Genomic DNA, 25,519 nt, shown 5'->3' with positions numbered 1-25,519 from the left:
CAGGTCCATTAGAGTCCCAGATTGAAATGATCGAATTACTTAGTAAAGAGAGGGGGGAAAGTGGATGCTAAATTAAAAGCTATATGGGAAGAGGAAGTAATGCCAAGGGACTGGGAGGAGAGTCTAATGGTATGTAATATATATATAATATATATATATATATATATGTATTATATAATATATATAATATATATATATATATTATATATGATATATATATAGATATATATATATACATATATAATATATATATATATATATATATATATATATATATATATATATATATATATATATACACACACACACACATATATTATCTATATATATATATAGATATATATATATATATATATATATAATATATATACAAGCTGAAGGGAGATGTCATGGATTGTGTAAATAGAGGGGAACTAAACTAACAGAGCATGGATTGAAAGTTTTAGAGAGGATACTGGATGAGAGATTAAGAGAAATTGTGAAGATCGGGAAATAGCAGTATGGATTCATGAGAGGAAGAGGGATGGTGGATGCCATCTTCATAGTAAGACAGCTAGAGAGAAACCAGGAGCTCTATTGTGCATTTATAGACCTAGAGAAAGCATACGATAGAATCCCAAGAATAGTGATGTTTTGTTGTTTGAGAAATAGGAAAGTCCCAGAAAAGTTGGTTAGGCTGGTCGAGATGATATATCAAAGAACGAGCACAGAAGTAATAACAGCAGTTAGGGAAACAGAAAACTTTACAGTTAGAGGTGGATTACACTAGCGGTCAGCATTAAGCCCATTTTTGTTGATGCTGGTCATGGATGTGTTAAGTGAAGAGATCAGGAAAGAAGAGCTGTGGGCAGGGTTTGGGTCAATTCATTTTTATCAAATTAAATCAATTCCAATGCTACAAAAATTGTGAATTTATCAAATCCAGTTCAATTCCAAATAATTTTCAACAATAAATGTTCATTTCACATAAGTGGCTTACCAAACTATTATAAAGCTGTAAGCTTTCTTACTTGACAGTCGAAAATTCAAATTTCCTGGTGTCGGCGGCACCGCCATCATTCTGTAGGTGATAGGTCCCACCCACTTTCGGGAACCCCTGGTACTACTGAGCTAACTACCATCAATTCGGATTTTGCCGCACACGGAGTAACACCTGTGGGTTTTCTTCGCAGTCAACTGTCATCGCCATATTGGATTTTGTTTTGTATTTGGTGAAGTAAAAATTTCTTGGTTGTTTTTGCCGGTTAGCTGCTTCATTATTTTTCAATCAGTTAGGAGTTTAGCTTAATATGTCGGACTCTAGTTCATCATCAGTTAGGTTTTGCAGTGATGGTTGCAAAACAAGAATGCCTAAGCTTTGTTATGATCCACACACTTAAGTGTGTTAAGTGTGGGGGACAATGTTGTAGTAAAGATTTAACTTGTGCCGAGTGCTAGGATTTAGTTGAGCAGGGGTGGAAGACTTTTAAGGTTCATTTAGAAAAGATGGAGGAAGATAAGAAGAGGAAAGCAGCTATTAGAGCTGGTAGTAAGCCTAGCGTTGAGTCAACTCCTTTGCCTTTAAAGGCGAAGAAGTCTTCTCTTTCTTCCCCTCTTTTGTCTAACATTTCTCTGATTGATAGCTCTCCTACTTCATTGCCTATAACTCCAGTCCAGGTATGGAGGAGTAATGATGGTAGTTTATATTTGACAACGTCTCCAGAGGTTGCGAGAGAGAGAGAGAGAGAGAGAGAGAGAGAGAGAGAGAGAGAGAGAGAGATTGGTGGAAGACTAAATGGGAGTGGTTGAATAGCGGTCGTAAGCGTGCGTCTATTGTGGCGCTCTGTTGTGTATATCAGTGGCAGGAGTGTGTTACAGTAGTCGTAAGCAGTAAGGCGTTCGGTGAAGTCATACAGTTGGTCTTGGTGTGGCGGGATAACAAGCTTATGAGAAAGCAGCAAATCTCCCCCACATAAACTTAATCTGTCTGGCTACCAAACCCACCCTCAATCACACTTTCCTCTTTATGCTACAAAATACAGCAGGACAATTGACCCATTCCTACATACAGAACAAAAAACACAAACAGGTACTCACCTCTGGCTCCAGATAGGCTAAGCTGTGCTGTCTGCTGGATAGGCTATAGGCTAGCCGTGACACATCCACCGCTGATGACCAACCACACACCAGCCAAGACCAACAAACCCACCACAACTCAACAACCCGACAAACAACTGCAGACGAAGAACACCAACAGCCCGAAAGAACACGACAACCACCCGACTTACAGAAGAACAACAACCTGCCAAAACCAACACTGCCCCAACCACCAATCACAGACACCGAAAATGCACCCCCAACCTCTTCAACTTCGCCAAAACCAGACAGACACACGCACAACAACCTTACAACACCAAAATCAATCAAATACCACAAACTCAACTAACAACCAACGGACAAATGCTGCCAAACCAACTCTGCGAATTCACCAACTGCCTTGCTTCTTCAGACTCTCGTAACCGACTTCCACTGACTTACTACAGAGCGCCACAACAGACATGCTTCCGACCGCCATTTAACCACTCCCATTCATTCTTCCACCAATCTCTCTCTCTCTCTCTCACACACACAACCTTTGGAGACGTTGTCAAACAAACTATCATTACTCCTCCATATTACCTCCCCCATTACATTTGACAACGTCTCCTTACACTCACAACATCCACACTAAATTGCCTTTCACAACACCCAAGGATGCTCAGATACAGGCCCCCTGTAGCTTGTTTGAGGACCATCATACACTCTTTCAGTTACATTGCCATTCACTTCTTCCAAACCACTTTCTTTCAAACTTCCATTATCTCCCTCACTACCATCCTCCCAAATTCCATTCACTACTTCACCGATGTCTTCTAACTCTGGTTCCAACACCTCCCCTATTTCGGCCACCAAACCACTCAGTTCATCCATACTTCTGTCAAACTCCTGCAAAGACTTATTCAACTTATCAACTACCTCCTCACTACTCAGTTTCCTTCTCACTGAAGTCTTATTTGTCCCTGTCAACTCAAACCCACATACACTACAAGCATCATTCATTCCCCAAAAGTCACCCATAGCACACGCTTTATCAACCGTTTGCACCCTACCACCAACCCCCTTACCTTCTTCCTCTCTCCACACTCTTCTGTTTTCTTCCATGCTCAACCAACACCAACTGTCGATCTCCCAGACCAATTTGTTCACCGACAGTCGGCTCATACTTATTCACCCTCAACCACTCACTCATTGCATTCTCCCAAACATAACTTACGGAGCTGGTTATGGTGTGCCTTAACCTCATCCATTCCCCCACCTACTCGCAATTTCCCCAAAACATAACTCAATCCACTCGGTCCCACTTCCAAAATCTCAAAAGGCCCTTCAAATTTCTCCCTTACTTTATTCACATTCATTCTTACCATCTCAACCACCTCTTTCAACACCTTATCCCCAATCTTAAAACTCTCAAACCTTTCACTCGCTTTCTTCCACAAATCCCGATCACCTTCTGACAGACCCAAACGTGGTCTGACAATCCTTTCAAAATTCAACACATATTTACAAGGAGACATACCTATACACTTCTGCAGTGTGGCGTTATATACCCAAACTGCACGTCCTACATACACATCCCAATCCTTGTCGCCCTTAATCATCATTCGCAAAATCTCAGTCATTGTCCTAACAGTCCTTTCAGCCAACCCATTCGCACTGGGCATATACGGAGTAGAATACACATGCAAAATACCCCATTCCTTCAACATTTCTTCAAATTCCCATCCTACAAACTCAGGTCCATTATCCCTCAACAATTTTGCCGGCTTACACACACACATGGGCAACATCACTTGACCCACCATTCCTGCAACAGTTTCACTCCTCTTATCTTTGATGGGAACCACATAGGCAAATTTACTCATGTGATCCACCATCACAATCATCCCCACGTGTGCTCTCGCAGTCCTAGGCAAAGTAAGACAATCAATCACAAGCATTTCAAACGGCTCTTTCATCTGCAATCGCAACACAGGTGGACTTGCATGCACACTCTGATACTTTCCTCTCTGACAGTCTTCACACGTGACAGCCACATCCACACAAATCTTATTCAACCCAGGAGCATACAATCTCTCTCTCATGCATTCCCACAACTTATTTTTCCCCATATGCCCAAACCGATCATGCACCAACAAACACATACTCTCAGCTGAATCAACAGAAAACACCGGCACATAAACTTCCCTGTCATACATCCCTTCCTGATGCAAAAAGTACTCTATGTTTTTGCACACCACAAAACGTTTAGCAACCCTCTTATATATATCCAACTCACATGGCCAGTCTTCCACACGCACTCCTCCCAAAACGCATTGTCGCAACTCACTTATCTTCAGGCACTTATTTTGCATTTCCTCACTCAACAGATCATTCTCACTCCTAGCAATATCAATCATACTCACAAAGTTTGCTACAAATACATTACCATCTTGAATCCTGGCTACTTGTCTGCCCCCCTTTCTAAGAATTCCATTTCCTATATCTACGTCTATATCGTGGATCCTCAAAAAAATCTATCCCTATTAAAAAGCAAGATGGCATATCATTTTCTCCTATAACTATAAAGTTATGCATTACTTCAAGATCTCCCAACCTAACCTTTAACCGTACCTCTTCCCATACTAAAACACTTCCTTGTCCTAACCCATGTATTCTCACACTTGTAGACTGCCTTTTCACTTCCCAATCACATCTCTCAAGTTCACTCACCACTGACCCACTCACCAAGGAAACTTGTGCCCCCGTGTCAACCAAACTACAGTACTCACTATCATTTACTTGGACAAACGTCACCATTTTCCCTCGAGTCCCATGCATGCACACATTTATTACCATGTCCACCTGGTTATCCACATCACAATCCTCCTCATCACATTCATCCTCAGTCAATTCCCCATTTCCACTATTCTGACTCAGATCCCCTTCACAGTCCCCTTTTTGTAACCAACCAATTACAACCACATTCCCCGCACTGAATCATCAAAACCCCACGTTCATTACCTGTACTCACCCTTCCTCAATATTCAACCGGTCTGTCCCATCCAAAATACAACAACACTTTTATTCCAAACAACTCTGCTACTGCTGACAACAATTCATGCAAAAATTTCTCCTTGCCCACCTTGTTCCTCCGCACATGCCACTTCCTTCTGCACATCACTCATCAACTTCAGCTTAGTACAATTTTTCTTCCTGGTCCACTCAGTCAACGGCTTCCCTATACCCGAACGATCCCTAACAAACTTTCTCCCGAACTCAATCAAACCCAAAAAAACCTTTAACTCCTGCACGGTACGGGGACGTGGAAACTCCTTTACTTTTTCCACAAACTTTTCACTCTTCCTTACACCACTCGCACTCACCTTATGACCCAGAAATTCCACTTCCCCAGCCAACCACGTACACTTCTCCAGCTTCACTTTCACTCCAACCTCTTCCAACCGTTCTAACACCTTCTCAAGCAGTTCCACATTCTCCTCAACAGTCTCACTTGCAATCAAAACGTCATCTATAAACACAGTCACCTTCCTTCTATCAAAACCAGCCAAAACTACATTCATCACCCTCTGGAAGGCAGCAGGCGCATTAGCCAATCCAAAACTTAACCTCTTGAATTGATAGTGGCAGCTACCACTCAAAAGAGCCGTAACATGCCTGCTCCCTTCCTCAAGAGGCATCTGGTAATAGCCCCTTACCAAATCCAATTTTGTGAACACTCTCATCCCATGCATCTTATACACACAATCAGACACCACATTCATCGGGAATCGCTCCTTCACAGTCACTTCATTCACCTTCCTGTAATCCACACACATCCTCAAACTCCCATCTGTCTTACGTACTGGGACTATGGGACTATTCCAAGCACTCTTGCTCCTCTCGATCACTCCCACTCTCTCAAGTTCCTCAATCTCTCGGGCAATAGGCGCAGAAAAGTGTCGGGGACACTGATATATGGGGGTATCGTCTTTCAAAACTATCTTGAACACTGGAAGCTTAGATCCCCTGAAATCCTCGTCACCCCGACTCAACGCACCCCGCCTATCCCACAACATCTGCATCAACCGCTCCCTCTCGTCATCACCAACATTTTCATCCACCTCAATTCTTTCTCTCAACTCATCACTTTCTTTCATGCTACCTGTCATCACCCGCCGCACCCTAACATATCTTTCATCGTCCACATCCACCAACGTATACAACCCTACACAATCACCTTCACGTATACCCCGCACTCGCTTTTTCCTAACACTTGGCAATGAGGCCACAAAAACCCGAGGATTCTCCATATCCAAAATCCGTCGTACACATGCACGCTCGCTCTTACCAACTTGTTCACATCCACATATGCACACTTGTCACCTTTGACAATCCTAAGACTATCGGGCCATGCAACTTTCACACTAACAACTTCTCCAACTTCTTGCGGCACTTTTACACTCTCTTTCGCAACCAACGGCACTCCCTTCCATATTTTACTGCTTAACCCTCCATCCCTATCCAAGTACAACTCTCCATGTACATTCCCCTTCCTATGCAACTCAATCATATTCCTGCTCGGATGGACCACCATCCTACACTTCTTCAGGAACCTGTATTATAACAACATAGTATCATACTTATCACTCATTCCCTCGATCACATAAAAGTCACTTTCATCCATCACTGCCCCTTCGATTTCTACATTTTCACGCAACATTCCCACCACAGGCATACCTAAATTTCCTATTCCTCGTACCTCCCCTTTACATTTCCTAATTTCACACTCACTCCGCAACTTGTCACATCCATTCTCAAAAAGAACACTGACACTGCACCCAGTATCAATCAAAGCAACCAAACACACCCCTTTGCACCTCACTTTTACACTCATACATTCATGAGCTCTTCCTCCAAACCCCTTTTCATGCAACAATCCTTCACGCACATGCATCACTCTTACTGACCGCACACCAGAGGACCCACCCAACTGAATCCCCTTTGTACCTAGTTTCCCGAACTCCCAACCTGACTCATCCTCTTTCGCCTACACACACTCGCCACATGACCTTCCATTCCACATTCAACACATTTTGCCCGCTGTTCCTTACACATCCTAGCATAATGCCCATTCTTCCCGCAAACCTCAATCACACGAGCCTCAACATCCACTTGCTATATGCCCTACTTGCCCACACCTGTAACATTTAATATCCATATCTTTCTTACACTCGCTCACTAAATGCCCTGTTTGCCCACACCTGAAACAAGCTCCCAACGCCCACCGACATCCATTGTTCGTGTGCCATAGCTTTCCACATCTGTAACACTGCTGCTCTCGTTCACGACCCTACTCTTCCAACGCTTGCACTCCTATCTCTCTTAGGGCGAACCATACTTACGTTACTGGCTCTAACGCTCCTATCAACCACTCGCTCTGCCATTCGCCTTGGCCCTTCCAAAACTGCCTCCCTATAGCTCTTAAACTCTGGTATAACATCAGCCACTTCAGTCCTAACACTACACTAACACTTCTACTCTCTTTCATACCTCATGCACACTCTCAGGCACAGTCGCCAACAACTTCCTCACTAACTCTTTACACTCATTTACCCCTTCATCCCCAAACTTTTTCCTGGCTAATGTTTCCAACCTGCATACATACATCGACAACGACTCGCCAACATTCATTCTTACCTCATCAAAACCATGTTTTCTCCTATATCTAACACTACTCCTTATCCTCTTCGCCTGTTCCACAATCCTGGCTTTCACACACTCATACGGCACATTCCCTACACTCATCATCACCCCATACATACTCAACCAAAATCCTGTCAAAAAGCTACCTAACTCTCTTGTTATCCCCATACTTAGCCTTGCAATACTTCTCATATTCCTTAAAAAAGTACCCATGTCCCTACTACCATACTCCTCATATTGTGCACATCAGGGTACCTCTCTCATATACACAGCCTTTGTACTTCCTGCTCACTCCCACTTTCGCTACTACTTCCATTCTGACCCTTCTTTCCCTCTTCTGAATACGAGTCCACTTCCATACTCTTCATTACGCTCTTCTTACACTTCTTTCTACCTACCTATTTCCACTCCACCATCTAAATCACTCTCAGCCCTTTCCCCAATGTATTCAGTCCTAGTCTCATCCTGTCTGTTACCCTTACTAACCTTCTTTCCCTCAGCCCCCTCTTATTATCCCCAGGTTTATCCTTATCCTGTACCTTCCCCTTCTTTCCCTTACCTATAACAACCAAATCACCTTCGTCACTCGTACTCTCATCCACTCGCTTTTCCACTTTCTTTACCACTCCTGGCCCATCACAAGACCCAATAGGCCTACCTCCTACTGCTCCCTCTCCCATTAATCCCTTCATCATCTCCTGCACTGCATTCATCATTACTCCAAATTTTTCGTCCATTTTCTCAACCATTCTCTCTTCTGCTCCTTTCATTTCCACTTTTGCACTCCTTAGCATTCCTCTTAACTCGCTCTTCAGCTCCTCACACTCTACCCTTAACCTCTCATTCTCCACTTCCAACCTTTCCTTAGCTTCCCTCGCCAACTGCAACTCCTCATTCAGCCTCTCCATCAACCCTTCCATCCTCACTTTCTCTACCAATTACACTACTCACTACCCCAATTGTCCTGCAGCTGATGCACCAACAGTCCCTGATCGGGTCGCCAAAAAATAATGTGGCGAGATCACGAGCTTAAAAACAAGCAGACAAATCCCCCCCACATAAACTTAATCAATTCAGCTACCAAACTCACCCTCAGTCACACTTTCCCCTTTACACTACGGAATACACGCAGGACAATTGACCTATACCTACACTCACATTACTCACCCAACTGCAGATACTCAAGTGCTGTCCGCTGGTCGAGGTCGCCGAGGCATTAAGAACAACAAAGACAACAACCAAGAACCACAGCCCACAACCCAACAACACAACACCTAAGGACCACAACTCAACAACAAACAAGGAGCACAACCCCAACAAAAGACCAGTGCACAATCACCAACACAAAAAAATAACACATACACACCCACTAACAACACCAAAGGAACCCTCAACAACTCACAACCACACCAGGACACCACAACCACAACTCGCATATAACCCAACAGGAACTCACAAGCACAACAAATCCAACAGCACAGGCACAACAACTCTAAGCAAACAGTATTAACTTAAAACAATTAAACAAATTTTTAATCAACAAAACACAAAACTCAACTGACTTTCAATGCCTTCAACACTTCATAGACCGCTGCCGACACTGCTTATCTTCACAGGCTCTGCCTAAAAACTGACTCAAAACTCTGATCCTAACAACTAAACTCCAGCTGCACCAGCAGACAACCCAGAACTCACCAACAGCCAATTCAATCGCTAACCATCCAACCACCAATTACTCTCTCTCGTTGTCAAATGGAACTCCCATAACTCCTCCATACAGTGGGACAGGTAGCATCTTGTCTTCGTACCTTCCTCTTACAGCGGGTAGAAGATAGGTTTACAGACCATCATATGCTGGATGGACACAGATGCAGGTGAGTGATCAGCCTTTCTATTTTTTCAGTGTAATGATCTAATAGAAGCAAATCATACCTTTCTCTAGCAAGAGAACAAGGGGATGGACAATGAAACTAACCCGTTAATTAGCTTTGATGTCCCCGACACAACGTTCTTCTATGCCTTTTTTGAGTAATGCTGCTTTCATGCCCATTACTTTGAAAAGCCCAGAAGTCTGACAGTCAAGCACACTTTTGCTCCCCTGATCAGAGACATTGCATGACCAGGAAAAATTTCTAGTCAAGGCCAACCTTCAGTTGGTTAGGAAGTCAACTCGGATCCTTCCACCAGTTAGTAAGTCTTCCTATGTAAAGACTGGTAGTGCAAAATTTGTCGTTTAGGGGTTGCGAATTACAGGCAGTTCCCAGTTATCAGCGTACTCGATTAATGGCAATCTAGTTTTATGGCGCTTGTCTAACGCCATAAAATCAGCGGTTTATGGCACCATAACTGGCCAAGTTTCGGTTATTGGCGCCATAAGATGCAGTGTGTTATGGTGCCATAACATACCCAACAGAGGTGCCATTAACTGAATCTTGGCACCACAGGCACCATAAATTGCCGATTTTTGCTTATCAGCACCCCGCCAAGAGTGAAAAACCTCCCATAACTGGGGACTGCATGTATTAAGTCTGCACAATTCACACTTGATTTTTTTCTTTGTTTAACCTTCAATGTACTTTGTGCACTGACTGTAGTTGCTGCCCAAAGTCTTATCAGCACTCATTCAACCAAACTGCATTGTTTTATGCCTTTTAAAATTTTTTTGTCAGCTCCTCTGTCCCTTCCCACCTAGTGAGTTCAGTGGAGAAAATCTTTTTTGGGAGAACCTTATTATGCCAGAAATACAACTGTTTCAGTAAGCTACAATGTGTAAAGTACCCTCCCAGCCAAGTAGTTACTCGGTTATTGTGAGGCAATGATTTCTCCTCCCTCTCCTCAGGGGTATCAGTTTGAAGGCAAGGCTTCAAAAGTAGTTATTTCCAGTCTTACCACACTTGAGGGGCAACATATTACCCCACTGGGACCAAACTCAATTTGATATTAACGTGATCAATTGGCATTTTAGTAATATAATCCTTTGACAAAAACTAAGTTTGTTTAAATATTTTAAATTTAACCATTATACTTAGGACAACAGTATAGCTACTACAAGAGCAGCTAGCTTTCACAAAAAACAAATTATGTGATGGATAAAAATAACATGTATCAGGATTACCTATCTGTACAAATCAAAATACTAGTTATTTTTTAATACAGCAACTGGATGAATATGTTAAAATCAATACAGCTATCCATTTCATTTATTCATGCAACAGTATATAAAGCACAGGTTTAGCTACAATTGTCTATCTTCTTATAGGTTTGAACTTCTTCCCAGGATATTTCTTTTCAAAAGCCTCTTTCTTTTCTTCATATGATGGTCCAGCTCGGAACTTCTTCACAGATTTTCTATCAATACTTGTCAACTCTTGGTCAAATGAAGAACCCTTTCTCTTATTACGCTTTACTTTTTTATCTGAAATATGAAAAATAGTAACATGAATAAAGTCCACACAAATTTCAAATAATGATGCTGTTGCTTATTTATCAGATTACAGTAATTTAAAAAAAATATGTAGATGCTTAATAATCATACGAGTTTTATATAAATATTACAAGATAAATCTTGTTGAAAAAACCATCAAGTACCTTAGGCTTACTATATTTTGGTATGGTTAACTATCAATTTTGCTCATTCAATAAGAATTTAGATAAATATTAAAATTTAATGAACAATTAAAATCTGCCTTATCAGTTTTTACAACAGGGACCAATGTTAATTGTCAAGACTCAAGTATAAGTCATACCCAACAAGATTTCTTTTTCTGTAATAACTGACCTTATATGCCAACAAACTTTCCATTTAAAGATAAAACTCTACACTTACGAAATACTCAGAGGGACCTACTTTTCGAGTTGTCAGCAGCACTTGAGATTTCTTTTTCATGATCTGTTCGTAATCGCTGAGTCTTCATTGATCTGTTCGTAATCGCTGATCTTTTTCATGATCTGTTCGTAATCGCTGAGTCTTCATTGCTTTTTTAGCTCTCTGCACCTGTCGATTCATTTTGTCCTTGAGACGTGGATCGTCAGACTGTTTAACTGGTTTACCTGGTCCTTTCTTCTTTCCTAAAGTAAATGCTAAAAGTTTCCTCTGAGCTCTCATGTGTTCTGAAAGAAACGGGACCAACAACTGTGTAATATTGCTCTAACCATCTGAAATCACTCCACAGAGGTTAAATAAATCGCCAAACTCACCACCACTGCAAGAATAGTCAGACTAGATTTTTCTAGAGAAGCAGATTAATATTTAAAGGGTAAGCATTGGAGAATTACATACATAATTCAATGGAGAATTACATACATAATTCAATGTAACACTTCAAAAACTTGGAACAATTCCCATTTTTGAAGGATGAATTAAATATCTACCGAGTAAAAAGCTTTTACTCCAGGTGCGCAATGTGTATTTAATACTTTTTAATTTTTAATGTCCATGTCATGACAAAAAAAAAAAAAAATTTGCTAGAAATAAGAGTGTGAAAGAGAAATTACCCTGTCATAGGTGAAAAGATTCATGCTGCATTGTCTCCTGCACCACAAACAGGCACAAAAGAAATAATAATAATTATTTAAAAGGTTCTCAGTGAGACGAGTGCCAAAATCAACTGTCCACAGGAAATAAAGGACATAAATGGCCTTAATGGGTTTTGTCCCTCATGTAACAAATACTTTGCGAACTGACACCAGACTTAGGACACTGATTTGTCATCATTTTGAACCATGTTTAAAAGAAAACCTTTTGTCAAAACAGTACTATAAGATTTGAAATCTTGGTGGATGAATCTGGGACACTTTCAACAACAACCAATCTCTCCAAGTTTGTGTAAAGGCCATAAACAAACGATCATAACAAACCTCCGAAAACTACAATTTGTAGAAAGTGATAAAATAAATGGAATAATGAAAATATTTCTGTCACTAATGCACTAAAAAATCATTTTGAAAACATTGAAACTTGGTTGCACAAGGAGTACTTACACAGTTAAGTACGTATAGTTTTACTTGCCCAGCAGTTAAAATTTTGAAATTCATGGGTTGTCCTCATTTTCTGGTTTGGGTAGGTAACAATGCCCGCCCACTTTTGGGGAAGGAGAGCAACAACTTGGCAAAGAGACCAGTTTGTTTAATGCCCCTTAAATTCCATGTGAGGGGATGGAGGGTGGGCTCTGACCATGTAATTTCTGGTTAAGTATAATTAAGTTTGTTTTATTTAAAAAAAATGTCATTTTTGATTAAGTAACTCAGCTAGTAATTACATAGCTAATTCCCACACTGAGAGAGGTGGGATGCATAGACACTTCTGCCCCAAAACATTAGTACTGATTTAATCAATTTGAGAATGGAAACCTTTGCCAACATTTAATAACATGTTGTGGCAGGATCACAAACCCAAAAACGAAACTCTCTCAAAACACATGTACTTACCAACTACTACTTGACACATTCCGGGCAAGGAGCTGGTCTGTCCACTGGATACGGCCGTCGTAACACAACCAACAACCAAGAACCACAACTCTACAACACAACACCCAAGGATCACAACTCAACAACACAACAAACAAGGAATACAACCACAACTCAACACAGCAAACGAACAAGGAATACAACCACAACTCAACACAGCAAACGAACAAGGAATACAACCACAACTAAACAAACAAGGAATACAACCACAACTCAACAACACAACAAACAAACAAGGACTACAACCACAACAAAAGACCACTGCACACACAATCACTAACACAAAAAACAATGGCAACACACACACACCCACTAACAACACCAAGAAATCACAACAAACCTCAACACAAAAAACAATGGCAACACACACACACCCACTAACAACACAAGAAATCACAACAACCTCAACTATAACAACTCACACACAACTCAAAAGAAACTCACAAGCTCAACAAATCTAACAATACAGGCACAACAACTCTAAAGCAAACAATATCAAACTTAACAACAAACTAAACAACAAATCAATAACACACAATTTAACTGACCACCAATGCCTTCAATACTCTTCAGACCACTGCCGACACTACTGACCATCACAGGCTCTCATTACAGACTGACTCCTAAGAACTCTGACCTTAACAACTAACTCCAACTGCACCAGAAGACAACCCAGAACTCACCAACAGCCAATTCCATTACTAACCATCCATCCACCAATTACGCTCTCTCTCTCTCTCTCTCTCTCTCTCTCTCTCTCTCTCCTCTCTCTCTCTCTCGTCTCCTCTCATCTCTCTCTCTCTCTCTCTCTCAGAAAACCAAAAACACAAATACATACCACGCAATCTAAACAGCAACACAAACCATGAAACTCACTCTCTCCCATAATGTTTGTTGTTTCCTTACCTGATGAGAGAGTTGCTGCAGGAAGATACTGCCTCTGGTTGGCATTCATCACGTAGCGACATGGCGGTATAGCCATGGTGCGCGAAGAAAAATTCTGATGGCTAGCAAACTTTGCAGCGAAGGACAGTTCTGTTGGCTAGCAAAGATAAACAGTTTGCCCCTGCCCAAGGCACAGTACCACCAAATCACCAGAAATATAAACTGTTACCTATACCCAAAGGAATAAAATATATAACCATGATATAAATACCACCCTACCAAAGGACGGGAGGGTTACTCCTGGTACTTTGTAACTCCAGGCTTCTCAATTGACTTTAACATTTTATGTCAAAGAGAAGACTAAAATAAGGAAGAGTTGCTCCCTAACGTTTCCTTTTCCAACACCACGCCAGGTGATAAAAATGGCCCCTACTATTCATGGATTTTTCTAAAGCCCAATATACCCATTACTTGCAGAAAAATCTCCTATTTGCATTATTTTTCACTAAAATTTTCACATAATTTTTGTGACTAAATGCACATTTTGTGATAAAACTATTGAAATACTTAAGTTTAAGCATCTCTGGTTTTAGCTATTCGCGGGGGTCAGGTACCCATCTTCCGCGAATAAGGGGGTCTGCTGTACGGTTTTGATATCAAGCAGATAATGGGAAGCAAAATCAGACTTACACCTCCAGAACATAGATTGTAATATTGCCATCAAATATAAAGTTCTTCTGACAGCTAACAAAGTGGGTACTGCTCTAATTTTGCTAGCTTTTACCTTGCATAAAGCAAACATGTCTTTTTGAATTGAGGAGTGAGCTTCTCGAATGACGTCCCTAAGGGAAAATGTCGGGGCATTCTTAGAAAGCGGTCTGTAGAGGTTCTTATCGGAGCACCACAGACTGAAAGACTCACTAGGAATTTCTTTCAATCTATGAAGGTAATACATCAAGAGATCTACAGCCTACAGAACAAAACATTTTCTCATCGTCATCAGATCCAAAGATCTCCGTCAGACTGTCAATCAAAAAGGAACGAGGCCATGTTTGACGCCTCCCCTGGTTTAGGGGAGTATGCCAGTGACCTTATCCTAGGAGGATCGATGTAATGAGCAGCTACCTCCTCCAGTAACATTTCACTTGCACTTTGCCCATTTGGATTTTCACTGAAGAGCCACTTTGCTCTATCGTCTGCACTAATAAAATGAATTGCTTGTCAATCTTCGCTTCGAGGCTGGCGATGGGGATGGGATTGGAAGTGCGGGAGCCCAAAGCTGGAGAAGGTGGAATAGCTAGAGAACCAGGAATGGGGGCCAAAGAAATAATAGGAACATGTGAATCTGATTTTAATTCAGAAGATGCCTGGCTAGCTTCTGATTTTGATTCTGCCAAAGCAACTGCCTTTCTTTTTCTGTCTAACTTTTTCAAATGAGACTAATGTTTTCCATTTCCTATCATCCCAGTTATTACATTCAAAACATATGAAACCTAATGAACATACTTGTCCACGGCAATCAGAGCACATCGTGTGCGAATCATAGGATTCCTTGGTCAGGCGTCTATTACAGCCTTTAGCACAATATCTAAAGCTAGGTGAACCAGAGTCTGACATTGTCAAATAATTAGTCAAAATTGGTATTAAAAAGTCAGAATCTATTATAAGGTCTCTAGGAAGAGCCTAACACTATTTAATAATGCAGAATTAAACAACAAATGAAAATACTTCATCAACTGTGATGAACAAACAATCAGAAAAGTCAAGAATTTCAGAACCAACTGCAGCCAACAACCAAGAGTGTAGCAATCAGCTGGCAGAAACAAACTGACCTCTCTGCCAAGTTGTTCCTCTCTTTCCCCCAAAAGCGGATGGGGCATTGTTACCTACCCAAAAAAGAAAATTAGCGTGGCCCGCGAATTTCAATTTTAACTGCTGGGCGAGTGAAACTCTTAGCTATGTAATTAATGGGTAAGTTACATAATTAAAAACAAAAAGTATATTAATGCCTATGTAATTAAATAACTTCTTAACCTAAACACATTTAATTTCATCATATAAACAAAATTACAAATATCAAAAACAGTCAGTCAGAACTTACTTCTACTTAATTTGTCTTCAAATTCATCTTTACACCAATTTCTCTCTGATTTCTTTCCTTTATCATCAGTGTCTTTAAGTTTATTTTCCATCTTATTCACAGCTTCTTCCATCATTCGCAACTTCTTCTCCTCCTGTTCTTCCTCAAACACCTTCGTAATCAATGGTTCCACCTTCACAAGCTTCGCTGTATAAGCGTCTAGGATATCTGGAAATTATATCAACTGAATGGCTTACAATTGCAGAAATACTTCTGTAAATATATTTTTTTAAGAAATACCAACTGTCCTTACATCCCTTCAGCAATAATAAATATTTCTGGAAAATTATCTACAGCAAGTGAAATAGAGAAACCATAGAAAAAAAATGTAAACATAGTGAATGAAAAACAATTAAAAATTAATACAGTTCAACCTCTTAAATCCGGGAACCTAGGGACTAGGCCACCGCCAGAGCACAGAAAATCCTTGAATACATCCTTAAAAAATGAAGCCCCTATGTATACAGTTAGAAAGCTAATTCCTCTTACAAATAGCCTAATTGCTGACTTAGCCTACTACTTAGCCAAGTTCTGGCACTGATTTTTATCATTTAATTACTCATATATTTTTACTTTATCATTTTATAACTTCATACTGTATAATTTCTTTAATATAATGTACTTTATTTAACATATTTGGCCTCCATTCTCAAGTTAGCCTAACTGTAAGTCAATTTCTTTTCTCAGAATCTGCAGAATATTATTAGTGACTTTCTTCTCCTAAATTTACTAACTTCATATTATCGCTATTAGTTTCTTTGTCAATTATTTTGATTGTAGAGGTTAAGGAAATGACAAAAATAAAGAATGATTTTCTGCAATCACTTTGTGCACTTTTAACACTGCCATCAAAATTTAAGCAAAGTACACCACCATCTATTGAGGAAATGAACATGGGAGATGCATTTTCTAGTATAGATAAAGATTTATGCTTGCCCTTCTTAACTCTAGCATCATCTGATCTCATGGGTGGCATATCTAATGATGAAAGCCATATCATCTATAGGTCTTTCAAACACTAAGAGTAAGGAATTTGTACATTGCAAATGTCTGGTTTGATTAAAGGTTTTGAGTTGATAGGGCCTTCTCAAGTGGAATCTTTAATATATATATATATATATATATATATATATATATATATATATATATATATTTAGGCCTTAATGGACAGATACTCTCGCTCACATGAGCTGCAATAACAGGTTTTGAGTGGTGCATGGATTCACTCATGGTGAGCATCAATATTACAAATAATTGATTTTGGGGAATAAGGCAGGAAAGAAGTTCCATTACATCTATAGCCCATAAATTCACTAATGTCAACTTTTAGACTAGCTCAGATCAACGACGTAGACGACTCGAGAGTTAGTTGTGATCTTGATTCAAGGTGGAATGTTGTGTTTCTCTTCCTACCATGATATCTTATTTATTTGCTCACAAATATACCCAGGGGTTGCTGTTGATTTTAGTTCTAATCTTTTATGATTGTATGCCAGTTATGATGGGTTATGTGGCAAATTTTCATGAATGGGTCAATGAAGTGTTTGGCCCGAGTGTAAGAAAATACCTCCAGGAAAATCAATTGCCACTCAAGTGCCTCCTGGTAATAGACAATGCTCCTGCACATCCTCCTGGCTTGGAAGACCAGATGTTGGATGAATTTAAATTCATCACAGTGAAGTTCTTGCCCCTAATACCACTGCTCTCGTCCAGCCCATGCACCAACAGATCATTTCAAACTTCAAGAAACTGTACACGAAGGCACTGTTTCAAAGGTGCTTTGAAGTGATCTCAGACTGAATTGACCTGACCTTAGGAGAGTTCTGGAAAGATTACTTCAATATCTTCAATTGCATAAGCCTTAATTATAGATAGGCTTGGCATGAGTGACTTCCAGGACAATGAACTCTGCTTGGAGTAAATTGTGGCAAGAATGTTACCTCGAGAAGGATTTTGAAGGATTTGAGGCTGACCATGATGACCCTTTGCCTGTTGTGGAACCTACTGTGTCTCTGGGGATGTCCTTGGGCTTGAATGTGACTGGCAAGGATAGGGAAGAATTAGTGGAAGCACACGGGGAAGAGCTAACCACCTTCAGCATGAACAGCAACAGATGGCAGATGAGGAATCCGAAGAGGAGAGAGGGAATAATGTGCCTAATTCAGCAATTAGGAGTGACAAAAAAATTTTGTGGAAAATTATCATTCCAACAAAGATATTTTAATCTGTGTCTCCAACATGTCTAATGACACTGCCTTGTTTCACTTTAGGCAAATTTTAAAGACACATCAGAAACAAATGTCTCTGGTCAATTTTGTTGTGTGACAGGGGGTGCAGTGACTCTCAAGCTGGTCCTAGTGCCAGTAAAAAACGAAGAGGGAAGTAAACCCAGATAGCGCTGGGAAAAAACAAAGAAGTGTAACCCCAGATAGTAGGCTCTTGATAGCTGAAGTCCTTCTGGAGGGGGATTCCCCTTCTAAACAATAACCTCTCCGTCTTCCATATAATAACTGTCTTCCATAAAGGTAAGAGTGATGTTAAATGTTCATTTATTCATTTACATTTATTTCTCATTTTTCTGTATGTAAAAATATTTTCTTTAAAATTTTTCTTAAATATTTTTGGGTGTTTGGAACACATTACATAATTGTATTTACATTATTCATTATGGGATTATTGTTTTGGATTTCTTAAGTTTCGGATTTCGTGAGATGTTCTGGAATGGATCATGTACGAAAACCAAGGTTCCACTGTAGTATATCTATATCAATCTGCATAACTGTACAAAATTTATCTTACTTGTCCATAGCACAATGTACAGCAATATATTTGTTCCACTGTTGTGATTTACATTTGCAAACTGTAATCTACTGCTCACTACTCTCCAGTCAATCAGTGCCTTTTCAGTCCCTAGCTGCACCCACTTTTTAGCCATTTACTTTACCTCCATTTCTGAAATCTTTCTTCTAACTTGCTGTCTAACTTCTCCAACTATTACTAATTGGTGCAGAGTACTTGGATTTACAACCTGAATTTTATCATTCCTTCACTGATTATAGTGAAGAGTTGAAAAGTTAACTGCCCACATGACACGAGTGATCACCCTTATTTTTTAAGTACAGGCAGTCCCCAGCTTACAACAGTAGGAGCTTACAATGTTCTCAGGTTATAACTTTTCAAATATATTCATCAGAAATTATTTCCAGGTTTATGACACATGTTCCAAGGTTACAACGCCAATCCGATGGAAGAAATGTGACTCCAAAAAAGGAAAATAATATTTGAAGTTTTTTTTTTTTTTATGAATAATGCAATAAAAATGCAGTTTACATAGTTTTCAATACACCCAAAGCAATAAAAGTATGGTTTTCTTCATATTCTTTACAATTTACGACGATGTTACACTTTACAAGGATTTTTGTCTTACTGCGCATCTCAAGAATGGAACCGGTTGTAAACTGGGGACTACCTACTGTTATTGCTCCAACAGTCGTTCCACAATTTTAGTTTAATTTTTCTGCACTTGCAAGTATTTGAGTAAATGCGCCAAACAAAATAAAGGATTTGTATATTCTGAGATTATAGGTCTTACTTATATGTGGACGTATTAGCATATTTACCTGAAAGCAATATGGCTATAATAAACGTCACATCTTAGCTGAATTACATTTGTCCTCAGAAAGATAATTTGTAAGATTTATCCACATCCTAGCAATAAATAGTAGAAACAAAAAAGTAATATCAAAATGTAATATCTTTATTGCATACCTTTGTCAATGACTCTCTCAAACAAGGCAGACTTTGAGCATTTCTTAATTTCTCTTAACATGGAGTACTCATTGTCAGCAGCTAATGTGATGGAACGCCCACCGTGTCCTGCACGCGCAGTACGACCAACTCGGTGAACATACCTTGCATATGTCTTTGGAAGAGTGTAGTTTATAACCTAGAAAATATCAAACCATACATATTAATGAACTAAAGTAAACACAACACAGAGGACCTAATGCTCCAGATACTGACATAGGTAAGAATAGTACAAATATAGCACATGGTAAGGTTATGAAGACGGCTCCATACCAGAGGAATAAGAAGTGATATAATCCACCCATATTGTATAGTTGTCGTGTTCTGCCTAGCTGTAAAGATTTGCATGCAGTGCGATTAATTCATGCTTACAAGCTCTGAACTCATAGAGTATGATCACTGGAAGAAAATCTGTTCAACAAAGCTGATCACGAGGCGCTACAACCTTATATGCCACACTTTAACAGGAATGGTTTTGAAACAGTGTATCAATACAACAGAATATAGTAGGGCCTCGATAATCGCGGGGGATAGGGCCCAGAACCCCCGTGATAAGTAAAAACCCGTGTTATCCTGGTACCCCCCTCAAAAATTGCTAAAAACTGCCTACTTTAATAGTTAACCAAACCAAGACCACTATTCCAATGTTTATAACTGCCAACTTTAGTTCAGACACCAAATATGTCTTCAACTATCACCTTAAACTAAATTCAAGATTGTTTCAAAGTTATTTTTCAACATTAGCCTTAAAAATATATGTACTAGTATACGTGCTACTGTACATATGTAGCCTATTAGCCAATGGATTACAGCTAGAAGCCTACATATGCATGTTCATGTAGGCCTCTTTTCTTCACTAAACGTTAATATATTACACTTAATAACCTTCATCTGACGTTTAGGCTTCTTTCCCATAAGAGTAAAAGAACTGGGGCTTTTGGATTCCACATAACTGACTCGTTTATATGGGTACAATTTAAAAAATGCAGCAAACACAACTTCAATAACATCATATAACGTGGGTAGGCTGCCAAATGGGAATGGCAATTTCTTGCTAGATTACATCATACACAACAATGCCACCCAGCCAATTTCAACCAATTGCTCTCTTTTTCGATTCAAACGCGTTTCTAACATACACAGTGTACTTGTACATTACGTTACATGATTCCTAATAATTTCGAAACCTATTCTGTTCAATTCCTGAAAATGGTTTACAAGATTTTGCTCTTTTTCTTACATGATATATCAAACATAGTAGAATAAAAGAAATATTAAACTTAACATTACAAAGTTTTGATGCAAAAATATGTATGCTAGATGTATTTGAAAAGAAATGCAAGTTTCCCTGCCAGATGCTGGATTGAAAATTTTCTTGCTAATTACCTCAAGAATATGAAAGCTAGCAATAAAAATGCAAAATTGGTAACAATGGACTCAACAGATCTGTGTTAGTAGTACAAATGATAGTTATTGATCATTAAAAATATAGAAAATAAACGAAGTCGCTAAGCCGATTCTATTCATGTTTTTCTCAACACTGGCCTAAAAAAAAACTTTATTTTGTTTGTTTCATCGTGCCACAAACCCCTGACAATGGAGAGTACATATGATCATTCTAAACTATTATTTACTACCAGAATAACAATGATATTGTGTATTGAAAATGAATGTTACATTTTTGTCAGCTGGCCGGTTTCGCATAAATAAAAGTTGATTTCACTAATATGAAATTATTCCACGAATAGCCTTTTTATTATGAAGATATGACGATAATATAGAAGGTAAAAAATGGTTTTACGTATTTCGTTTACGCTTCCTCGCCGAGAGAGAGAGAATTTTGTTTACGCTTTGTCGCCGAGAGAGAGAGAGAGAGAGAGAGATTCTTTCTTCAGATCTCCATTACATGAAGAATGAGTAAAAATGTATTTTATTTTAACATTTGGAAGCCACCATTGAATATCGGCAGTGACAACTTAAACACAACTCGATAAACGGTCGATAGTTGTGGCAGATGATGTCAGCAATCAGCTGTTTCTCTATAGAGAGAGAGAGTGACAGAGAGAGAGACTGTTGCCTGATTTGGTTGTAACATTGACAGTTATCCATTAACAAAAGTTGAATAATAGTTGTGTATTGAGAATAATGATCATTTTAATAAAACTGTTGTTTTACTGTCTACTCATATTGCACATATTATTACCATATTATAGTATTATGATATAAACATAGCGATCTACCATTTGCATTCTGGTTTTGTTTACATTCTTAAAATAATCAACTGATGTTGTTTTACCAATATCATCACTGTTTTTAGTTGCCGAATGGAACTTAATTCTGAGATATGCCTATAATATATAAGGTGAGAATGGTTTTATTACCTTTATTGTCAGTTAATATAAAAATGTGAATCTGTTCATGTAAGTTGGTGGTTATCGCACTGCAACTAGGCTTAGCCTACCAATGAACGTCATACATATACCTTGAATAGGCTATTTATTATGAAGATATGCCAATAATATATAAGGTGAGGATAGTTGTATTACCTTTATTGTCAGTTAATATCATAATGTGGTTGTTTCATGTATGTTGGTGATTATCGGACCGCAGCCGAGGCTTAGCCTACCGATAAACATTGCATACGCAACACGTTTGTCCCGCGATGCTGTGATTCATACCAGCGATATAACATGAGAAGTGGTCGAAGAAAAAAACCGTGAATGACTGATTCCGTGATTACTGATCCGCGATTAAGCGATCCCCCACTGTATAGATTTTAAGCCAAAGTCCAAGCACTCTAACTGACAGTAGAAAGGTTTGTAAGGTGTAATAAAGGAAACCCCAAAGTTGCAATATGAATCAACTGTTGGGAGATAGAATCAAGAGAATATGAATGGATTTACAGTAAAAGGAATGAATGCAGCTAGGGACTGAAGGGAAGCTGCAAAGAACCATAAGTAATGCCTGCATGAGGTGTACTGATGGCATACCCCTTCAGGGAATGTATCAATAAGATCTAAAAACTTTATTCTGCAAGTTTATGCCCTCAAGAAACCATTCCATGTTAATTTTTTTTAAAGCCTATGATATTCTTGGTTTCTTTATATTTAAATACTTTAGTCTATTTCATATAAGCTAAAAATGACCCTGTTAATTTTCTTGTTACATTTAAGCCCCCTGTTATCTGAATGCTTCTACTATTTACAAAAGTGATACATTCTAGTTAACTGAAACAAATATTAAATAGCTTGATATTAAATATCAGATCATTTGATATTAAAAATATTACACTATTTGGAAGCAATTTAGTGGCTTTTGATGAATTCATAAGGATAAAAACTGTTTCAGTCATCTTGTTTGAATACAGTTTCAAACACAAGTTCCTCCACAAAGAAATACTGTTACCATGGACAAGGAATTAAATCCAATTGCAAAGTGATATCCAGTGCGCATATATATATATATATATATCCCTGATAACTCGGACATAGGATAACTCGGTCTGTATCCGAGATTGCGGATGTTTCCCTAAAGGCGTTTTCTTTGACGCTGATATTACATCCATTTTCTATGCCGAACGTCTCTGGCGCGCTTTTTTTCATTACATCGTCAGTCGGTGTGATATGAGGTACACTTTAAACATAAGTATTATTCTTCAATAATTTCTAGCAAAATGCCAGGAAGAGGTACTCGGAAGCTTTTAACACTATCAGTGGCCAAGAAACTGGAGTTAATTTGCAAATTAGAAGCTGGAGCTACAGTAAAAAGTGTTTGTGAAGAGTACAGTGTGAAGAAACAGACTGTGTCAGACATTCGAAAAACTAAAGCTAAACTCCTTGCCTTTTCGTTAAAATACAATATAACTGAAAGCCGTGAAAGTTCATCTCTTGGATGAGAAAAAGGATGCAAGTTTCTATGGATGAAAATGTGGAAGAAGCAGTAACAAAATGGTTTGTGCAGCAACGATCGTGCGGTGTAAACGTTCGTGGAATTGCCATTCAAGATGCTGCTCAAAAGTTGGCTAAACACATGGGAATTAATGATTTTGGTGCTAGTGATGGGTGGTTATGGCGGTTCAGAAATAGGCATGGACTTTGTAATAAAGTGTTGCATGGGGAAGCAGGCAGTGCACCTGTCGAGGAAGTTGAGCTAGAAGAAACAGACGGTGATCCAGGCCATCACGTTATGAACGATGAAGAAATAGCTGATGAAGTTCTTAAAGGTGACGCAGAACAAGTAGAAGATGAGGAGGAAAAGGATTCTGATGTTCGAATTCCCAAACTTTCAGTGGTTAGAGATTCCCTTGACACAATTATTACATACATAGACTTAACAGCAGATGAGGAGAGCAACCTGTTTTACCCACATTTTAGAAGTATGAGGGATACAGTGGTACCTCGAGATATGAAAGCCTCAATTTACGAAAAACTCGAGATACGAAAGCCAATACAAAAAATTTAACGGCTCTACATACGAAAAGTTTTCAAGATACGAAAGGTTTCTGTAAAGTCCGAGATTCGCCCGAACCACCGATAACAATTTTGAAACTCGCGCTTAGTAGACTCGCCACCATCCTCCTGCTCTCCCATTGGTTCCTGATGCTAGTCGCGCCATGAGATCCTTCTCTCCTATTGGCCAGCGTCCCTCCCATCATGTATCTATGTAGTGGTGGCGTGCCTCGGCCACTCGGTACCAGCATTGTTATAGTACGCACGCAGTATTCGTTTCGGGATCGTCAACTGTTCTGAATCTACTAGTCAGAGTTGACATTGTGATGGTTTGTGTCATGTGTATTTTAAAAAAAAATTTCTCATATCTTTTCACAGAAAATGGAAAAAGAAGAGCACCTCTTGAGTGACGACATATATGATATGATTGACCAAGATCTCTCTCGTGGGATAAGTGACCAAGATCTCTCACATGGGATAAGTGACCAAGGTCTCTCTCATGGGATAACTGGAAACTTTGCAAGGTTGGTAGAATCTCCACTCCCTGCTGAACAGAGGGTGTTGACCAATCATTTACAACATGCATACCAGTATAATCAAGGCACTTCAGTTTATGTTGAAGGTCAGCAGCCGAACATTCAGTACCCAAATTCAAGTTGCAGAGAGAGCATTTGGTTGAACAGGGTTTTGATGGACCCAGGGCCAACAGAGGTCATGAGGTGCAACAATTAGTAGATAATTATCAAGACGGGCAGCCGTTAATGAACACTACGTGTTTATAGAAAAAAAAGACACCCCGAAAAGGCTTACACAGGTCGTATGCTTGCGCAGTTCGATGACGTTTGCCTGAGTCGTTTCAGGAACATTGTGAAAAGTAGGCAGAAGCAATCTTCCTTGGATCGTTATTTTTTAAAGAGGCCTTTGGCATTAGCAGGAGTAAGCAAAAAGGAAGAACCAAGTGATAAAAAACAGAAAGTTGAAAGTGGTGATGAAGTTGAAATTCTATAAAAAA

The 25,519-nt window shown here is 39.3% G+C and overlaps 2 protein-coding genes across 2 annotated transcripts in view; one reads left to right on the top strand and one right to left on the bottom strand.

Moving 5' to 3' along the window:
- Positions 1 to 25,519, top strand: part of LOC135221252 (uncharacterized) — a 291,718-nt gene that overhangs the window by 105,621 nt on the left and 160,578 nt on the right. The window lies entirely within an intron of this gene.
- The window catches only part of LOC135220785 (probable ATP-dependent RNA helicase DDX27), a 173,608-nt gene continuing 159,034 nt past the window's right edge, over positions 10,946 to 25,519 (bottom strand). Inside the window, exons 9-13 of the mRNA XM_064258262.1 lie at positions 20,021 to 20,198; positions 16,214 to 16,420; positions 11,737 to 11,871; positions 11,609 to 11,677; positions 10,946 to 11,176 (exon numbers count right to left, since the gene is read on the bottom strand). Coding sequence (XP_064114332.1) covers positions 11,007 to 11,176; positions 11,609 to 11,677; positions 11,737 to 11,871; positions 16,214 to 16,420; positions 20,021 to 20,198 — 759 coding nt within the window. The 3' untranslated portion in view covers positions 10,946 to 11,006. The remainder of the gene's footprint in view (positions 11,177 to 11,608; positions 11,678 to 11,736; positions 11,872 to 16,213; positions 16,421 to 20,020; positions 20,199 to 25,519) is intronic.

The sequence above is a fragment of the Macrobrachium nipponense genome, chromosome 2 (assembly GCF_015104395.2).
Source record: "Macrobrachium nipponense isolate FS-2020 chromosome 2, ASM1510439v2, whole genome shotgun sequence".
NCBI classification, from domain to species: Eukaryota; Metazoa; Arthropoda; class Malacostraca; order Decapoda; family Palaemonidae; genus Macrobrachium; species Macrobrachium nipponense.
The sequence above is the reverse complement of the archived record's forward strand: the minus strand, read 5'-3'. Positions and strand labels throughout refer to the sequence as shown.